Source organism: Lemur catta, chromosome 6 (assembly GCF_020740605.2).
Source record: "Lemur catta isolate mLemCat1 chromosome 6, mLemCat1.pri, whole genome shotgun sequence".
NCBI lineage: Eukaryota > Metazoa > Chordata > Mammalia > Primates > Lemuridae > Lemur > Lemur catta.
Window position 1 is genome coordinate 85088758 of NC_059133.1, and position 20704 is coordinate 85109461.

General features: G+C 35.0%; 1 protein-coding gene across 1 annotated transcript; it reads right to left on the reverse strand.

Annotated features, from left to right (window-relative positions):
* Window positions 1–586: 586 nt before the first annotated feature.
* Window positions 587–19894, reverse strand: LOC123639960 (serine/threonine kinase receptor associated protein). The gene is made up of 10 exons (XM_045554260.1): window positions 19437–19894; window positions 18589–18724; window positions 11714–11795; window positions 11051–11123; window positions 8479–8575; window positions 7448–7585; window positions 5266–5402; window positions 3190–3339; window positions 2537–2602; window positions 587–1170 (listed from the first exon to the last, which is right to left on the reverse strand). The coding sequence occupies exons 1-10, from the start codon at window positions 19546–19548 to the stop codon at window positions 1109–1111; spliced, it is 1053 nt and encodes a 350-aa protein (XP_045410216.1). The 5' UTR covers window positions 19549–19894; the 3' UTR covers window positions 587–1108.
* Between the last annotated feature and the right edge of the window lie 810 nt (window positions 19895–20704).

The following is a 20704-nucleotide window of genomic DNA, read 5'->3' on the forward strand; positions in this document are numbered from 1 at the left end:
CATATTTTAAAAAATAAATTACAAGTCTAAACTCAGGTGATCCAATTTATTAGGATGGTAAAAGGGCTTTTTGAATGTCACCCACAGTTAAAGGATGAGGTAAAAGAAAATTCCATACTTTTTAAAACATTGCAGGTCCACACTTACCCCATTTCCATAAAATCATTTACATCTATCTGTATACACACACAGTGCCCAAATGTGCTTTAATGGAAACTCAATTTTAATAGTTTTTTGGGGGGTGGTAGGATTTTAAGTGATTTTTCTGTTATCTTTCTGCTAAATCTAATTGCTTTATTTTTTCCTTATATAACCAGCATGCATCATTTAAATAAATCATTTTTAAAAGTCAAGCAACTCTATTCAATCTGCAAGGAGGGGAAGTAAATACAATACTAGTAAAGGACACGAAAATTTCAAAAATTCAGGATAAGTAATTGAATTTCAAAATTAGGAAATAATGTTTACTATAAATTCTTCAATCAAGCTGTCTTTTGCTATGGTTATGAGGTTAAAAAAAAACTGTATGGCTATTTTCATTTATAAAACTCAAATCAATCAGTTTTTCCCAAAAAAACAAACATTGTTTTGTTTTAGAGGCATTTTATTTAGACAACTAAAAACAGTTAGATGTTCAGAAGCAGTGTACAATGAAAGAGAAATCAAACCAGTTACTTAATCATGAATTCCCTCTTACGACTAAAGCAAAAAAAAAAAAAAAAAAAAAAAAAAAGGCATTCAGCTATAAAGGAAAAGTCAAAAAAATAAGCCAATATATTTTTCTTCTCCCTAATAACATAAACAGCTACAAGAAATCTAATTGTAATAAGAGAAATTGGATGTTGGCTTGCACATATTCATTTTTGAAAAAACAACAGCCCATCATACTACAAGAGCATAATTCCACCTGCCTTCATCTGATACTCTTGCGTTTTGACTTACAGGTAACACCAAGTTAGTTGTTCCAGCACTGGAGCTAATTCATATTTCCCATTATTTACTGCTGTGTTTGCCTTAAGCAGAGAATAACTCTGGAAGGCTAACGCTTTTCTCTGTTTGCTTGTTTTAGTCCATAACTTGTATACTATTTGTGGCATATGTCTGATGATCAGGCCTTAACTTCAGGAGTTGAAGAATAGATGGAATCTGAATTCTCTGAAGCAATTTCTTCTGTAAGTAAAAACAGAAAGTCACGTCAATCAATTTAATAAAGGAAAGAAGCAAATCTACATTTCTGTGTAATGAAGGAATAAAAAAAAATTGAAAGCAGACTGGGGTGAGGGGTGAGAAGAAAGCAACTGCACATGCCATTGACAACTAGACTTGTGCCACCGAGAAAGCAAGAAAGAGTTCATGTGTTATAGCCACTAAATTCTTTTACACCATGACACACCATGACTTAACCTCTAATGATCCTCTCTTCTGGGCTGAATATTCAATGACTCCAGCTTTCCAATAAGCACCTCTTGTGATCCAAATCCTACTATTTTTTAGTGCTATTCATACCAAAACATTAAACATCAAATATTAAGTTTTAGCAAAAGGTGCTTAATAATAAAAAATTTAAGGAAAACTCTAATTGGGTAAATGGTAAACCCCTTCCCAACCTCCTAAAAAATCATCATACCCAATTTCTCACACTAGCAATCTATAATTTTGCTTATTATACTCCCATTCAGCAATCTAATAAAATGACCGAGTCTTACCAAATCTACCAATAAAGACTCTCAACCCCATCTACCCTTTTCTGCTCTCATTGCCATTCCTTTATTCAAAACCACATGATCACTTATCTAGACTACCATGCCCCCTAACTGGTCTATATTCACTCTTGTCTCCGGTCCAATTCTTTCTACACACTACAGCCAAGGCAATGTGTAAAAACTTAAATTTATTATTATTCCTCTGCTTAAAATTCAAAAGTTTCTCATTGCTATTAATATAAAACTCTCCAAGTCCTAATATTGCTAATGAGGCCCTCAAATGATCTAGCTTCTCCAGCCTCACTCCACCCTTGCCCTTTAACCTGGAGGCATGGTGAAGTTCTTTTAGTTCCTCATATGCTGTGCTCTTTTTTGCTTCTGAGCCTTAGTATATTTTTTTTTCCCCTGCTGTGAACTCATCCATCCTGTGCCTACCAACACAAACCCCCCCTTAACCTCACCTAAGTACTCCTGCTCATCCTCAGGTCCCAGTTTAAATGTCATTCCCCCAGGAAGCTTTCCCAATTACCCTTAAAATTGTAACAACTTATTTGTTTCAGTATGTCTCCTAAGTTAGACTCTAAACTCTGTAAGAGTAACTACATCAGTCATGTCCACACTGTATCTCAGTGCCTATTACTATGTGGGAGGTATTTAAATATTTAGTTTATAAATATGTGTGTGTATATATATATAAATGTTAATATTTAAACTTCTCATTAAGTAAATATGTCCATGTTTAATAAATTTATTTTGGCAATGAGTAAAACTCATGTACACTTCAATTTTAAATCCCACAGGACTCTTACGAAAGTTAATTCATTAGTATTTACCCAGCTCCTCTTCTGCTGTCTCTGGAAAACCAATCTTTGGCTTTGCCAGCTCACCACTATCTTCTTCTACAAAAAGAAAAGCAAGGATGACTGACTATGTGAATTACAGTATTACAAGTAATTTCTAGTATTCAATAAGCAAGAAGAGTAAGATAAGACTATTCTAAGCAATGAGCTACAAAACATAACAGGAACAACTCCTTTAATAATTATGATTCTAAAATAGTATGTCTTTCTTCAACAATTACTTTTAGATTCCTACTATAAGTACTTTGGGATTGATGATTACTATTTTTTATTAAAAACATGTCTACCTTATTGGTAAGATTCAGTGAGTAATACTATTCAGAAATTAGATACATTTACTTGTAAATTCTTTAACTGCCCTCTAGCAAATTTTGAATTAGGCCCATTCCATTCACCAAATGAGCTAGTGTAAAAATTTAGGAACAGAATAGATTGCACAACAAAAAAATTAAATGAACAAAAGAACGCAGTGGCCAATTTATAATCGTGGGCTTCTCTTTGCTTAACCCCTAATACATAATTTAAAATCTGTAAGAGACAGAAACCCTGAAATAAAATTAATGATGAAAAATGACCAAAAAAACCATGCATTTTTGAATTCGGTAATTCTGAATAAAAATTCTTACCAGGTAGCACACATTTCCAAAGGCCGTATGTTTTTCCTACCACTGTTTGCCATAGTCTCAAAGTTCCATCTTCAGAACCACTGGCATAGAGTTCTCCATCAGGACTAAACCTCACACAGTGAATAGGACCAAAGTGTCCTTTGTAAGATTCTGAAAAAAAAAGAGAAGGCTATTAGAAACTTTAATATTTAACTATCAGGTTAAGTACTGATATGCTAAAGAAAATACTGTCTGTATTATTGGGAAGATGCAAAATTCCTAAAGGCAAATATAAAACACTGTACCTAATTAAAAATAAAGTAACTCTCCTCAAAAAGTGGTACATCATGGCTACCATTCCTCTGTAAGATTATCCCTTTCCAAATCCAGCACACATTCTAGTTTCAGATTGTCTTTCTATAAAAGAAAATTGGACTTCATGTTCCATTAAGGAAGACTAAAGAGGGATAAATGAAAACCCCTTAAATTCTACAGAATGTAGACCTACAGTGTATCAGTTCAATCCCAATTTCCATATCCTAAACTCATTACCTATTTACCAAGGAACCAATTCTTATTATGACTATAGAGAGCCACCAGATGGAGCTCTTTTACACACTTTGCCTCTTAATTTCCTACCAGGTTATCTAGAGTCCACAATCATTCTGTCACACAGAAAGTTGAGATACAGGATCAATACTGATCCTTAAATATTTTGGAGCATAATGAGAAAAATATGGAACATATTGAGAAAATGTACAGATTAGGAGTGTTGCTCTGTTTAAGTCTTACCCTTATTTATGTACCTTTCTCATTTACTTTCCAATGGCTCATTGCCTTCTTAGTTCTCAAAGCTCTTTACTAGACCAACATTCCTGTTCTATCCCCCATCTCTGTCCAATCAGAGAATAAAAAAGTTTTAGGAGTAGAAAGAACATGAGATTTTTGGAACGAGAATGGCTGGGCATGTCTGATATTCACTGTGACCTCAGATCTCAGGCAAATAAATCAGTTCTCTCATCTTGAAAAAGAATAAGACATGATCAAAGTAGTCTAAAACTTTGAAAACAGGAATTAAATAAAAACAATGGAAATGAATCTCTTATTTAAAGGTCACTTATATTCAAGAAATAAAGGCTGAACTATAACCAATTAAAATAGATTCTACATGGTCCATTCACCAAGGTTCCATTTGTGCAACCCAAATCTATCAGTTTTCCCCAAGAAACAAAACATAAAATTGCCTTTTGTTCTTTGTGTATAATTCTAGCAAGCTTAGTTCTTTGGGTGGTAAAGCAGAACAGCTAGAAACACACAAGAACAACTGACAGCTTACAGACAAAAAAAATTTACAAAAATTAAATACACTTTTGAACCAAAAGCAGAAATTGCTTGGGAAGGCTAAAAGTAGATATTGAGAGCCACTTGTAACTATGTGAAATACCTGGTCCATCATATAGAGTTAGGATGTACACTACCTTCAATGTAATACTACATGCCTTTTCCTTTCCTTTACTAAGGACAACTATCATGAAAATGAAGCAAAACTCAAACTCTAAAAAAGAATAATATAAATTAAAACAGACAAAAATAACTCTCCAATTCTGATTCCTAAAGGCATCCCTGTAATATGCTATAGCCCCCCTTCTCCCTACCCTGTACTATTTTCTATGGAGTCTTAGGGATTCCTAAATTGGCAAAAAGGAAGGGAAGCCAGGTAGACAGGGTTACACACCTACACCATATTTAAGAACAAATCTTCTTACATCTGTTTAATACATGACTTTGACATAAAACTGGCCCCCCCATCAATGAAGCCTAAAAATCACTGCACCATAGTATAGAACATCAGCATAATGATGAACTTCAGTCAAAAGGAAAAGGAAAAACTGAGGTCAGCACAGTTTGTATACAGGTCTATAAATATGTCTATCCAAAATGAATAAAACTCGTTTACTTTTTCACTTGTAAACACCAAGCTTTAGTCAGCAGAAAAATCTGCTTTCAATGTTATATACATAATTGAGGTATTATTTACTGGAACATTTGATAAAGATAACTACATCACTATAAGGGAGGAAAAAGAGGACATCTCACCTAATTCTTCTCCACTATTATAATCATACTTATAAAGTTTAAAATCTTCACCACCTGCAACAAGAAATTCTTTCTCAGGATGAAGAGATGCAGAATTGATGGTTGCAGGAGCTTCAAAGGATTTAATTGGGTCCAAACTAGAAAAGAATTTAAATGGTAAATATTTACAAATTTTGAATACTTATAAACAATACAAGGAAATAATGAGTTACATTTAAACTGTTCCTAAATTCTGAAACCCAAGAAACAATGAAATATTCATTTCGTCAAGCAATGATATAAAAGAACTGACTAATGTTAGAAAAAAAGTTCAGACGGATACTACACCCAAGAGTTGTTCATCTCAGGAATACAAAGTCATTTGGATACAAGGGCTATTCACATTTCATGCACTGGATGCCCTCCTGTAAATGAGTATGGTGGCTATTTAAAACAGGCATTTCTGCTTTTAAATAAATTTCATCAGTATGGTTTGATTTTTCTATAAGCATACATATATTATCTTTGTAAACAGAAAAAGGTTTTATAGTAGGTAATTACTTACTTTAATATAAAGGATTATATGTGTGTTATTCTCAAATGCTGAGGGTTTAAGCTTCTGCAATAAGAAACTTTCAATGTCATAAAATATGAAACTGCTAAAAACAACTCAGTTTTTACTATCAGGCAGTAAAAGAATAACTAAATTTGAAACTATAGCTATATAATAAAAATCAGTTAGCATTTGGACACCAGCTCTTTTTCAGTTTAACCCTAAAAATCATGAAAAGGTCTCCAATACAAAAACATTATAGTATTCTAGCTCCTAAATGCTACCCTCCTATTCCCATGATCACAAAATTTAAAGTATGAAAATTAAAGTTAGTCATGACTTATGCAAGATCACAAACGTTAAAATATTCCATAGGTAGGCCAGCAAACCTCTGCCACCAAAATGTGATTGGAGGCAATGGCCTAAAGCAAGGCTGCATGTTGCCTAACTCCAAGAGTGAGCATTAATACAGATGTACAACACGATGGCTCTGGGCAATAGTATTCTATTATTATCAATTCACTGTGTGTATAACTCCTTTACATTCTGAATCGCTCTTCTCCAATTTTACTGCCTTTTCTTACCTTCTTCCCTTCAGTGAAGCTTAGCTCTGCAAGTAGCCCCTTAGACAAAAGGTTAGGACTACTGGGCCGGGTGTAATGTGGTATAATCTTTACAGAAATCAATTAAGTGCCATGGATAACTAAGAACTTCAAACTCATTCCTACTTACAGGATTCTATTGTAAGGAAACAGAGATATACCATAACACTCGTGGAAGTGCTAAAACAGGGAAACTGGCACATAATTTAATACAACCTATAATGTAAGATGGTACAGAGTAAAAATCTTTTCAAAGAGGATTTAATGGCTAAGAATTTTTTTTTCTTTTTTTTGAGACAAGAGTCAATCATCATAGCTCACTGTAACCTCAAATTCCTGAGCTCGAGGGATCCTCCTGCCTCAGCCTCTCGAGTAGCTGGGACTACAGCTGTGTGCCACCTTGACTGGCTAATTTTTTCTATTTTTGGTAAAGACAGAATCTTGCTCTTGCTCAGGCTGGTCTCGAACTCCAGAGCTCAAGCAATCCTCCCACCTGATCATCCAAAAGTACTAGGATTACAGGCGTAAACCAACCCAGCTGGCCAAGAATATTTTTAAATAAATCAAAATCATATTCATTAGGGTCCCAGAATTAAAGAAAAAACACAAATATTGTACAACCATATATATAACATAGCAAAAAAGACTAGCAGAAAATATAGCTGCCATTGACGTTCTGTCATCTATGGTTGTACTATTATGGGTTATATTTTTTCAATTATGTTATATTTTCCAATTTTTCTCTAAGAGCATTTACTATATTTATAATCACAAAACTTGAGTATGTTTAAAAAAATCATGAGGTCTGCACATACTTGGGAACAGAAATAATCATTACTTCTCTAAAATTTTAAAGTGAAAATAAATAGGAGAAATGAAGATCACAGTGGTTTTATGCATAGTAAAGAACATTAATTACAGCACCAATCCCGTCGTTCTTTTACCTTTAAAAAAATTAAATAGCTTTCAACATAAACGGTCCAATTTTAAGTACCCTAATTGTCCTTTGCTACCCAAAAAAGAAAATGAAAGTGTCTCTTGGACATACCTTACTGCACTATGAAAAGCAATAGATCGTCCATAAGTTATAACCAAAATCTCTCCCTCAGGAATATATTCCATACTACTAACAGACATATTAAAATTTAGAGATTTCACTTCTGTCATAGTAGCATGATCCCAAAGGCTGCAAAAAGAAAAGAAAATATGGTGATATTTACTCATTTACAAAAATTACATCTGCAGATTAACCACTGAATGAATAATCACAATTGTAGAAAAACAACATTCATTCCAAGTCACAAATTACAGGTGATAAAGAGAAATTCTGGGTTTCTATATACAATGTCAAATTATGTGGTAGCTTGTGGGTGAAATAAACTTTAATACCTAATACACTTCCCATTCAACTTGGCAAAACTATATGATTAAAACACTTAAATTCTAATCTAGTCAATTTCAGCACTGCTCTCAATAGTGGTTCTTACACTCTGTTCTTGTGAATCTGGTGAGAGCTATATATCTTTCCACAGAAAAATACATTAGGTATCAGCACATAAAATTTTGTATAGAACTTCAGGGGCTTTATAGTTCCCCTTTTAGCCAGCTTGTTCACAGACCTTAGGTTAAGAACACCTACTTATAAAGATGTCAGTAGTTTTTTCTTCTAATTTCTACTATCTGTACATACATGTTGAGTATCCCTTATCCAAAATATAATACTTGGGACCAGAAGTGTTTTGGATTTTGAACTTTTTCAGATTTTGGAATATTTACATTATATACTTACTAGTTAAGCATCCCTAATCTGAAAACCTGAAATCTGAAATGCTCCAATGAAAATTTCCTTTGAGCGTCATGTAGGCATTCAAAAAGTTTCAGATCTTGGAGCATTTCAGATTAGGGATACTCAACCTGTAATAGTATATAGATAGATCCACACAAATGTGACCAGCGTGCTACTTAAATTTTAACGTTCAGGCAATTTTTCCCACATAATAGTTACAAAAAATATTTAAAACATAAGCTGTAAGGTAAAATACCTTTCAAACTTTAAATTACTAAAGAAAAATTACTTACCGAACAGTTTTATCATCAGCTGAAAGAATCTGTTTATCCTCACTGCACCATAGAGCCTTTTTAATACCAGAGGTGTGACCACTAATTTCTTTAGGTTCTTCAGATGAAATAATTTAAAATATATGTGTTAATATTTCATTTTTTAAACTTATCAGTATTGGGACAATTTAAATATATAAAAAGAAAAAAGCCACATTTTCATTTAGACTGCAACTTTTCAAAGCCCAGCACAATTCAAATTTGGTGGTTACACAGAATATACTTAGTTTTTCTATACTGGAACAAAAATTTATCTGCATGATATGGAACCCAAGAACTATGATGCTTGCTACCTGTAGCTGAGTGAATGAACCACGCGCTCTCTCCAGGCTAACTTTCTGCACAACTACTAATATTCAAAAGCATCATTGTACCACAGTGCAATAAAAGATTAACTAATGTGGTATAATTTACTAAGAACAGGACCCAGGAAATAAGACAGCCTAAACTATTTCTAGTACTACTTTGCTAACTCTGGGAGCTTCATTCAAGCTACTATTGGTAATAACTAATGGGAAAATAGGGGGAAATAAGGGATGGAAGGAAAAATGGGAAATAGAAAGCAGTGCAGCAATTCCCAGGAAAGTTTCTACACTAAGAGGAAAGCATCCAAAAAACAAACTCAAAAAACAAAACAAAAAAAACAAACCCAGGAACCTATCTCTGAAGGAGATTATCCTTTCAAAAGACTTAAAAATCCTCATTATTAACTCTGGGCAAAAGCAGATGGTGGAATCAATGCCATGCAACACTACTTTGACCTTTCGGCATGTCGCTTAACTTTTTGAAAAGTAACATTTTTCATCTGCAAAATCAGATAACAATGGTTACAAATGAGAATATATATCTATGGTGCTTAACATGGTGTCTGACACATAGTAAACCCTCAGTAAATTGGTTACTCATTTCTACTGCCAGCACACTGGAAGAGCAACTTTCAAAAATGTCCACCCAAGCCCTGAACTGTCTTGCTTTGTTGGGTAGGTTCACTGATTAAGTGAGGTCACAGTACTTTGCTATATTTTGGCAAAAAATAATCAAAAAAGAATGCAGAAAAAACTTCTAGGTGAGAATAAAAAAATTTTAAGTGCACTTTGTTTCCTTACCTTAGAAACACTTTCAGAAATGGAAGGCACCTCAAGAGAATAACTGCTCAATTTCCAATGTAGTTTCAATTTTCTTACTACTCTTTTAAATTTTATAGATTTATGAGTAGATAATGCCCATGATACAAAATTTAAAAGATATCAACAAATATATAACAAATAAAATGCTGTTTATCATGTTTTGGTAGCTTTTTGAGTGTACATATGTATATTAATATATATACACACATACATGGCTAGGGAAATCATTAAAATGCTACAAAATAAAGGTGAATATATGGACTAGGGAAGAGAAGAGACCCATAACTTCTGTATGATGAGACAGAATTCACAAAAGAAATGATAGACTTCACTACCAAAATGTTTTAAATGTATATACCATAAAGCCATAGTAATAAAATTTAAAAGCAAATGACAAATTAGAATGCAATAAAGAAACGTTAAAAATGAGTAAGAAAAGATGAACAACACAATAGATGATGAATGGGCAATGGGCATGAACAAGCAATTATTTCATAAAAGAGAAAATACATTAAAATGGTACTCAATAGCATTTTAGCCTTATAAACAACTTTTGAAAGTTCACGTTAATACAACTGAATCATTTTCTTCTATGAAAATGGCAAAGATAAAATTAGTTATCAGTGTTCACTAGAACAGGTTGGCCACAGTTACATACTTATACTTTGCTGGAAGATACTTTGGTAATATCTATCAATGGCTTCCAACAATTCTATTCTTCTTTGTCCCAATAATTCTACTTTTGCAAAATAATCCTAAAGAAAACCATTGTGAAAATATCTGCAACTATAAGAATGTTTAGCATAATATTGTTTTTAAAATTCAAAATTTGTAAATAGCCCAAACAGGCCATTATAAGAAACTGGTTAATTCATTTATGATATATCTATAGGATGGAGAACAATAAAGTCATTACAAACAGTTCACAGAATATTTAGTGACATAAAAAAATTGTCAGTGCAAATTTAAAAAAAAAATTGTTTTGAATAGCTAATACCTTCACATGGCTCAAAAATCTAAATAATATATGTACATACTGAGAATTCTCACCATTATCACCTTCTACAGATAATCACTCTTTCTTACCAAAAGGTAGTAACACTGTTCTGTACTCTTTTTAAATTAAGATCATGATAAAAATTTACTATGACAAAATTTTCAGATTGTAAGAGGTTATACAAAAACAATGAGGTAAATAAACTCGTATTAAAAAGAATATCTGCATAGAAAATAAAAAGGCTGGAAGGATATGAAGCAAAAACCAATGGATTATGTTTTAATTTTCTTCTTTGTGACTATGTTTATTTTCCAAATTTAAGTACTGAATATGAAATCTTTTAATGAGTTAAATTTATTTAAATTAAAAGAAAAGTAAAACCACAAACGGATGCATAAATTACACTTACCTGCTTCAGGTTTGTTCAAGTCATATATGCGTAATAGTTTATCCTGTCCCCCAGTTAACAAGTAATTACTATCCTGAAAACACAAGTAAAATGTTAATAGATTAACCATTTTAATAGTTATCTCTCTTTGAAACTTCAAAACCAAATAAAATCTAAAGACACCTCAGACATCACAAAGAGATGCAGTACATAACCAATGACTTCTGGAGAAGATACTGTGGAACAGCTGCCCTTCTTATAATTGTCAAGCCCTTTAAGCTTCCTAGTATAAAAATGTTACCCTAACTATACCACCTACAAATGAATTCTCCCATTCTGCCCTGATCCTGTTCCCCTACCTCCTGTCCTTTTTTGATGATCTCAAATTTATCTTCTCCCTTCTGAAACAAGGGGGGAAAGGTTATTTGGGCTTTTTAGATGTTTGCTGCTATTACTGGAATATTGGTAGAAGAGTACCAGGATATCTTAAAAGCTTCATAGGATTAACCACAAAAAACAAATTTGTAGTAATATATAATCAAATAAAACATAAACCAATATACACCAAATATTGCATGAAAAAATATATAAACCAAATATACAAACTAATCAAATAAAAAACTATTAACACACTGTATAACAACAGCAATTTAACTCCCTAAAATAAATTTCGTTTTCTGATACCTGTGTGAAATCCACAGTCTTGACAATGTGTTTATGAGCCAGGGTCATCAATTCATCTCCTGAGACAGCATCCCACACTTTGCTAAAAGTAAAAAAATAAAATTAGGAGGATAAACATTACTAAATATTAATATATTAAAATTATAAATGGTAAATTTGATTACCAAATAAGTTAGGTATGTGAAATGTTACATAAGTGCATTGTAAATCTCCTTTATCTCTAACATTCCTGACAGACTTCAGTTGATAAAATATTTAAATAAGTCTAGGGGAAAAGAAATTTTTCTGTAAAAACCTTATAACCAACCTAATTTTCTTTGATAGCAGAAAAGATCTGAACAATTTAAGAAAATAGGATTCATGAACCAACCCATCCTTCTTACTTTTCTTTTAGTTTATTATAGCCATAATAATCTTTTAGCAAGCCTGTAAAACATTTTACAACTTTTAGTTTAACTATGCCAATTTTCTACTTACATTCACATGCAAAACAAAAAGTGAAAAACAAGAAATCCTTAAAAAATTTACAGGAGAATGAAAAGCCTTGATACAGGTTACATAAAATTTTCAATCAAGACAATGGAGAAAATTTTCTCCTCATCTCTTCCTCAAAGGTGACTCAAATTTTCAAACCCCAGTCCAATTAACTTCCCCCAAAATACCAGGCTATGATTATATAATGCTAACACTGAAGATTTTAATCTCCAAATTACATTTGTTTTCCCCCATCCACCTCACTCCAAAATATATGTTGGTGGTTTTATGTATATATACATACATGTGTGTGTATTTCAGGGGTGTACTGCTTAAACAGTACTTCACAAAGTACTTCAAGGGGTTCCCCAAATAAAGAAGCTTAAAGAAGCAGCAAAATTAGTTTTATATCAGAAGAGGTCAATGAAAAATAAACAAGAAAACTTTGCATATAGGGAAAAGAACTAAGGGTGAAGAAGCTATGCTCCATAGAGATTTCCATTTTAATGCAATTGACATTTATTCTTAGGAACACAGAGGGCAATAGAACGGTAGAGGGAAAAAAAGCAGGGAAAAGCAAAGGGTATCTTTTGTTTACTCAATAAACACATGACAAATGTATCAAAGATACATTATATCATTCTAGACTTAAGGCTACAGCACAAATGGGAGAGAAAATATCCTACAGGTCTCTGCCTTAGTAGAGCTTTAACAAGAGAAAACCGTGCATTAAATAGTACATTTAAAAATACAATCAAAAGACAAGTTCATAGAGTTATAAAAACTCAGAAAAACACTACTAATTATGCCAGACAACCAGAAAATCTAAGCAATGGAGCTAGCGGTCTTAAAGAGCAAGCAGAAATACATCAGGAGTAAAAGAAGGGAAGGCTACTCTAGACAAGTGTTAATAGCATGTACAATGGTTAATAAATATGAAAGAGCATCTAACAGGAATACATACTGATGATATAATATCACCTTGCATATTATATATATGGATCATGAGTGGCTCAATAAATATGTTCTGAGAGGAATAATGTCAGCTATGAGTAGAACTGCCACTAAATTCCCAAGTATTCATTTCTCATTGCACAGGAGTCTCTCTCACTGTAGTTCAACTCTCTGGCCCCAACCTACTTTCCCAACCTCATTTTGTATTATTTACCTGAATCTAGCCACACCAAATTATAAACCATTCCTCAAATAACCCATGTTTTTTTGGAACAAAATATGTCCTTGTTCATACTGTTCTCTTAGGTCTGTATTTTATATTCTCAGCTATCAAAGTTCTACTTATCCTCAGGGCTCATTTCAAATGCTACCTTTCATTAAATCTTCTATCTATCCTCACTTCTAATAATTAACCATTTCTTTCTGTTCTCCACAGAACTCTGCTTATGTTGATTACTGTGCTTAATTTTGTTTTGTTTTTAATTTTGTTTACATATATTTACTCTTAATCACAGAGAAATTCATTACATGGCTGTGGTAAGAGTTCACAAAGATTAGGATAGCAAGGAGCATCAAAAGTAAACAAAATGTCACCTGAAACTACTATCCTAGTTATTCATGAGTTTCAACAGAACCCTGGGCAATGTCCTTTGAGATGCTCGTTTCAAGTATATTAAATAATCTTCCAAAAGCTGCTTAAAATCTTAAGATTCTGCTTAAATTGCACCCATTCACTGGTGAGAACAGAGAATCAGAGTGACCAAAGTAATAGTAACCAGAGAGCTAACACCACTAAAATACAGGCATGACATTTTCTGACAAACCATGTACTAACTCTGGCATATTTCCATTATTCATAGTAAGAGTCCTAAAAAGAGTTCTAAAAAGAATCTGAAATAATCTAAATGTTTTCTAATGTATTATTCAATCTTCAGGCAAGAAACTCACAAAAATTAGCTGGCTGCAGGGCTCAAACCAAGACAGTGAAGTATCATTAACAATAGTCTTTCAGCAGCTAACCCTGCAACACTTATTTTCTGCACAACTCATTAAGTACTTGTCATCTCCTGGAACTACTGATACGTTTTATATCTCCAGTTTCTTGTACATAATAATCAATGCTGTCTGATACTTTTCATACTCTGAGAATGGACTTAGCATAAGTCTCAAAAGAGGAGCTGCTTCACTTATTTAAAGCTTTAAACAAAACAAGCTGTTTTAGAATTTAAAAAAAAAAATGCCTAGCTACCTTAACATGTTGACCAAGTCATCCAGAAGAAGGAAATATCATCTTTGATTTATCAAGACCTTTATTTAGAGAAAAGTTGGATCTTTCTATTGGTTTTTGTAAGAACGAAAAGGTGATCATACACTTTGATCACCTATAGATTCCCGGGCCCAACCCCAGATATACGTAAGCACACTCTGGAGCAAAGCATAGCAATCGTCTCACTTTGGCACTTTTACCAAATGATTTTGATGGGAGGAAAGTGGAGGTACAGAGAAGAGGATCATGTGAAGTAATGCTAATAATAGCATCATGAATGAAAGGATACAAAGAGGGTGGTACTTCAACAACAGTGCCACTATCACTGAACTTAACACTCAAATTACTTGAAGATAACAGAAGTACATCTTGAAGTAAACTGGTCCAAACTCCTGTTCTCTGATTATAACTTCTCCACAAAAAACAAGAACTCTACCTCTAGATGACCACACCATAAATGAGTTTTCTAAGAAATGTAAGAATGGGGGGAAAAAATGTTTCTAAAAATGATTTATACCAACTATGGCTAATCAGGTTAAGTTGGGGGGAGCCACTCCTTAGTTGGATCAAGTTTCATCATAGGAATCCCCATACAAGTCATTACAAGGGGAGAATACTCACAGATGAACATATACACTCACACCCCACAGACAGACATAGTAGAAATGAGGGGATAAATCTCAGTTACCATCTGAGTTCCTACTATGTAACAAACATGCTAGACTCCAGGAATACAGTGGAGAAAGATCTCAGTGTTCCAACAATGTCATGGGTCTTAGTCCTTTACAGATATGAGAAATGAGGTTTAAGAAATAAGCTATGATCAAACTAGAAATACACAGCATAGTTAGCACATGAACTCAAGCCTGCCTAATGCCATGCTTGGTACATCTTTTCCACTCTATCACAATACCTAAAACCTCAACTGAGGAAAAGATAACAAAAATTGTCCTTCTTGAGATGTAAATCTACTCAACATTCCTTGCATGAAACCAAATGGTTTCACGACTTTAACCATGGAAGTTTCAAAATAACACATATGATTTTGGTCTAGTGGGGGTGGTAATAGTGTTGGTGGTAGCTATCATTGTTACCTTACATATGTAACGCTTACATACCTCTTAACAGACTTCAAGCAATGTTCTAAGTATTTGAAACATATTAACTTATTTAATATTTGCAACCAATGTATGAGGTTAAGTACCATGAGAGAAAAAGGTTAAAGTGTCTGAGGCCATAGAGACATTAAATGACAGAGCCAAGATTCAAATACAGGCCAACTAGCTCCAGTGTTCATGCTCTTAATACTGCTGATAAACACACTGAGACCTAAAACATTAAAAAAGTACAAAAACAACACTGAATACCTATCCACATGCATGCCCTCAAATGTGTGTTTTGTTTAGTTAGTAATGCCCTATAAGTGACCTAAACAAAGACAACTGTTTCTCTGACAGAAGATAAAATCTGGACTGTTATTTTCAAGACTCTGTTATGTATTGAAAGAGCCATATTTTCTCACACCTTTTTCTCTCCTCATTTCAAAGTAATTATCACATGCACAGTAGTCATTTCTGTCTACTGTCCTTTATTTATTTTCCTGAGGGGTGGCAATACAATTCGCCCGATGTACAAGAGTCCTTAGAGACTTTATGAGACAGGCACCCTTCCTGAGAAGCTTTTGCACCAGTTTCTTAAGAACCAGAATAAGACCACCAAGCAGGAGGTGACAAAGCATGTTGCTTATATAATTAACAGTGTTAGGGCCAGATAAGAATAGAATTGAGGTTAACAAGACATGTATCTCTCCAGAACTACAATTCAAAAGCTTATCTCTTTCAATGCTAATGTCTGCAATGTCTAAAATCTTGATACATTTATAACTTAAGTATATTTAATTTAAAATATCACTTTACTAGCTATAAACTTATCACCACTAAACTGGGACCTAACTACCAAAATGAAATTTTTTGAATCTATTTACCAACATCTGAAATCTAAAGTTGTGTATAATGTTAATCCCAAGGTTCTACATTCATTATAAAATCAGTAACATTCATTCCTAATGACAATGTTCCTATTGAACTCATCAAAAAGCAGACTTTGGAGGAGCAGTAGAAAAAAACCTAAACACCTGGCAATCACAGATACAAACTGTTCCAGAAGCAAAATCAAGATCTATAATTCACCCATTCTTTATCCTTCTACTTTTAGAACATTTCCTCAAGTTATTTATTTGATAAAGTACTAAATAATCAGGGACACAAATATAAGACATGACCTTAAGCATTAAAAAAAGTACTATAACAGCACCAAAAGTTTTAACACAGAGTATGTTATGACAACAAAAGAGAAAATGGACATCTTTATTTTAACTTTCTAGCACTCCATAGTAAGTCTTCCATGTCTGAGAATCACTTTTCCTATTTTCACTTCCCATAATTATTATAGCATGTTTGTCACATTATAAGTTAGCATGCACGCTGACATCTAAAGCAACTTTTGGCCTGAAAATTATTTATCTGGAAGGACTTTCAAAGTAGTTTAATATTACCAGCATTTCCTACCATCACAACAGGGCAGGGCAAGAAGCCTTACAATGGTTATGCATAATGACACAATAGCAATCTATTCACTGGACACACAGGAAAAAAGTTCAGACTGGCATTTATAACTTTTCTTAACTGATCTTCTCTAATCATTTCAAATTTAATCCTAGGTAAGCATTACTACCACCTTCCCTATTTAGTATTTTTAAATTTACATACAGTAAAATTCCCTATGATTTATACAGTTGTTTCAATAAGAAAAAAGAGCATACACACAGTCATGTATCCATCACCACAATCAATCTGCCTTCATTTTTTCATACTAAAATTGGTATGTTTAATTTGCCCAAAACAAAGGCGGCAACATATTTACAATTGTTGCTTAGTGTGAAATTCTGTTTAAAAAAAAAAATCAACAAGACCACATTTATTCTCTAGCCTCTTAAGTCTAGTAAAGTCTATGCATGTACAATAGCTTTTGACATTGCCTTCATTAGTTTAAACACTGAAGTGTCTACTAAGTCACAAATACAGACAGGTAGATTTATAAAATATGATACATGCCTAAAAAAGAAAAGAGGGTCACTGCAAGTCAGTTTAATAAAATATTCAAAAGCCAAAAGTCAGAACAGGTCATGTGCACTCTGGCAACAATAAGTTTAGTATAAGTAGACTGCAGGGTTATGGTGCGCAGTGCCCAGAAGATCATGCTGATGAACTAGGATGAGGGCAAATTGTAAAGTGCAAACAACTGAAATTTATCTTTTAGGTCAGTGATTTTAAGGCTGTACATCAGAATAACCTACAGGAATATCAGAGAAGGCGGGGGGAGAAGATGATGGGTACCCTGGACCAATTAAATCAGAATTTCTCGGAAATATGCATTTGAATATTTTAAAAGCTCTCCAGGTCATTATAATGCACACCAACGGTTGTGAACCATTAAAATGGCAAAGGGAAGATAAGAAGATCATTAAGTAGAGAAGTGACATGATGAAATGTTTTTAGAAAAACAACTGGCAGCAATATGGAATATGAATAGAAGGGAAAGAGCCTAATGATAGGGAGGTAAAAATGACCCTGAGCTAGAGCAGTGGTGAAATAGACTATAATGGAGAAACATTATAGTCTGCTGTCAGAATCAAAAAAGATGATGGTAATCTAGAGTAACAGAAAATCAAGAATAACTTAGATTTCAAGTTTTTGAAGCTCAGGCAATAAACAGTTGAGTTTAGGACACAATCAGTTTTAAATATGTCTAAAGACAGTTAAGGAAAACTGAGAGTGAAATAAAAATCTGGAACCATGAATGTATGATATCACTAAGGAGTACACGCAGAGGAGTATTTGTAAAAGAAATCACCAATATTCGTTATCTGGAGTGCTTGTTAATAATGCAGATTCACAGGTCAAAGTCAAGACATAAAGAACAAGTCATTTAAGCCTCTGAAAATTTTGAGAACCACTGGAGACAAGAGAACAACACAGGACCAGGATGGAACCTGGGTGAGATCAAACACCATGTAGCCATTGAGTCAGAATTTCACGAATATCTGAGGTTGAAGTTTTTGATTTGTTTCTAGACACAATCCACAGTAAACACCGAAGTTAGCCATTTTGGCTACACTTACGCTGTGAAATCTGCAGCTGCTGTAGCTGCTTTGGTGGCATCCTTATTCAGTGTTGCACCCCAAACAGCACCTTTATGACCCAAAAATGTTCCAATCCAGTCTCCTGTATCTCCCTGGCGTAGCATAGGTTTACCATCTAGAAAACGTTTTTAAAAACATGTTATTTAGATGTTCCGATTATTTAAAATCTAAGATTCAAACATAAAACGATTATACTGAATGACAAAGTGAATAACTGTTTGTGTCATCTAACTACTCCCGCTCACTAGGGTCACTAAGAAATATCCAGAAATAAATTAACTAAAAAGCTGAACTAGTCATTCTCTCTAAAACATACCTGTGTTTCAGTAGGAATACTCATCTGCGTCAAAATAATCTAGCTTTGAGTCTCATTATGGACAAACTTTTTAACCTAAATCTCAGTTTCCCATTTGAAAAATGGGGCTAGCACCACAAAGGAATATCCACTGACATTAAGAGATAACGTCTTCGTAAAGGTATTGTTCGGCCTGGCATGATTTCTCCTTTCCCCAAAGATATTTTACAGTGTTCGCTGTCTGGAACTTATAAGCAAGTACAGTCCAGCTTCCCCAGAAATAGCAATAAAAATAAAATGAGAAGCGGCCTCAGTCAGGAGTGCTACTTAGCCTCCTCACGGGAGTCAGGCGGCCTCTCCGCTCCAGCTGCGGATTCCCTAACACCACTCCTTTCCCCCCCAGACCGATGTCGGCCTTCACCTCAAAGGTTAAGAGCCCCCACCCCACCCCTTCGGCACTGGGGAGCACGGGTCTCAGTCCCTTTCGGCCCAGTCCTAGCGGTCGAGGACCCGGCCCAGCGGCCTTGCTCACCTTTGCAAGCGCTGATTAAAAAATACCCATAAGGCGTGATGCCACTGAAGGCCAAATCAACCACCGGCCTCGTGTGGCCCGAGCAAGTGAGCGGCGTCTGCCTCATTGCCATGGCCGCGAACCCAGCGATCGGGCCGGTGAGCTGAGGGTCGTCGTCGTCTTTTCTCTCCTCAGCTGCAGCGCCTCAGGCTCCTCAAGGCCCCCGCCCTGACACTGGGGCTGGGCTGGGAAAACAGGGAAAGGAGGCCAATCCCGTGGCTCCGAGGTCAGGAGGGGGTTAGGGAGGGGTCAGGGAGTCTGCGACAGGCGAGCGACAGTTGCCGAGGGAGGGTAAGGGAGGGAGGGAGGAAAGTAGGGGAGGGGGAGAACCGGAGAACCGGTCCAACCACGATCCACACCGTCCACACCGGTTTCGGCAGGAAGTGACGATACAAACGACGCGAGCGTCCGCCGGAAGTGACGATTGGCGGGAGGGCGGGTTCACCCAGTAGAAGAGACTTAATGGAGAAAGACGGGAACACGCATGCGCGAACTCGGCGCTCGTCAGTCACGTGATGTGGCCCACGGTGGCTGCGTATGGTGCCTGGAGCTGCTCTGGGCTCTGGAGGAGCTTCCCTCGCGCTGAGCTCTAACCGGTCAGGAACGCCCTTGCTCTTCGGCAGAGTTCGCGGAGATCAAAAGGTCTGCCCACTCTTTTAAGCCCCTGGAGCGCTATAGCGGCCGGTGTGCGTCACGAGCTGAGCAGTCCAACCGTTGCCACTGGCAGTCCAAACCGGCAAACATTGCCTCAGACAACCTTTTTGTATTTTTTTTTTTCATTAAAAACTATATAGGCAGCTTCTCTGGGGTTGTGTACAAGTAAGACACCTAAGGAAAGTAATTTCCCCAGCAATCCTTTCTGCTGTGTAACTTTCCTGTATGTTGCTGGTGTTTTAGGCATGAACGCTGTGTGGCTTTAAATGGAATTAACTTCAAGTTACTTTCTCCTTGGAGCACTTCGGAGGACTCTAGAATAGTACACTCCCCCCCCCTTTTTTTTTAAATGAAATATTCGACTCAATGAAGTTTGAGCCCACACTCCCAATATGTGGATAATAATTTGCAAATTACATACATGTACATTATAATACATAGACAAAGAAATATCAAAAGAATCTAAAAACTAAATATAAGTAGAGGCTGTGGTACATCTTCCTACAGACAGCCCACTGCAGCAGATGCTGCTTTGTGAAACAACCAGAACCATTCATTTGATTGTTCATACAGAA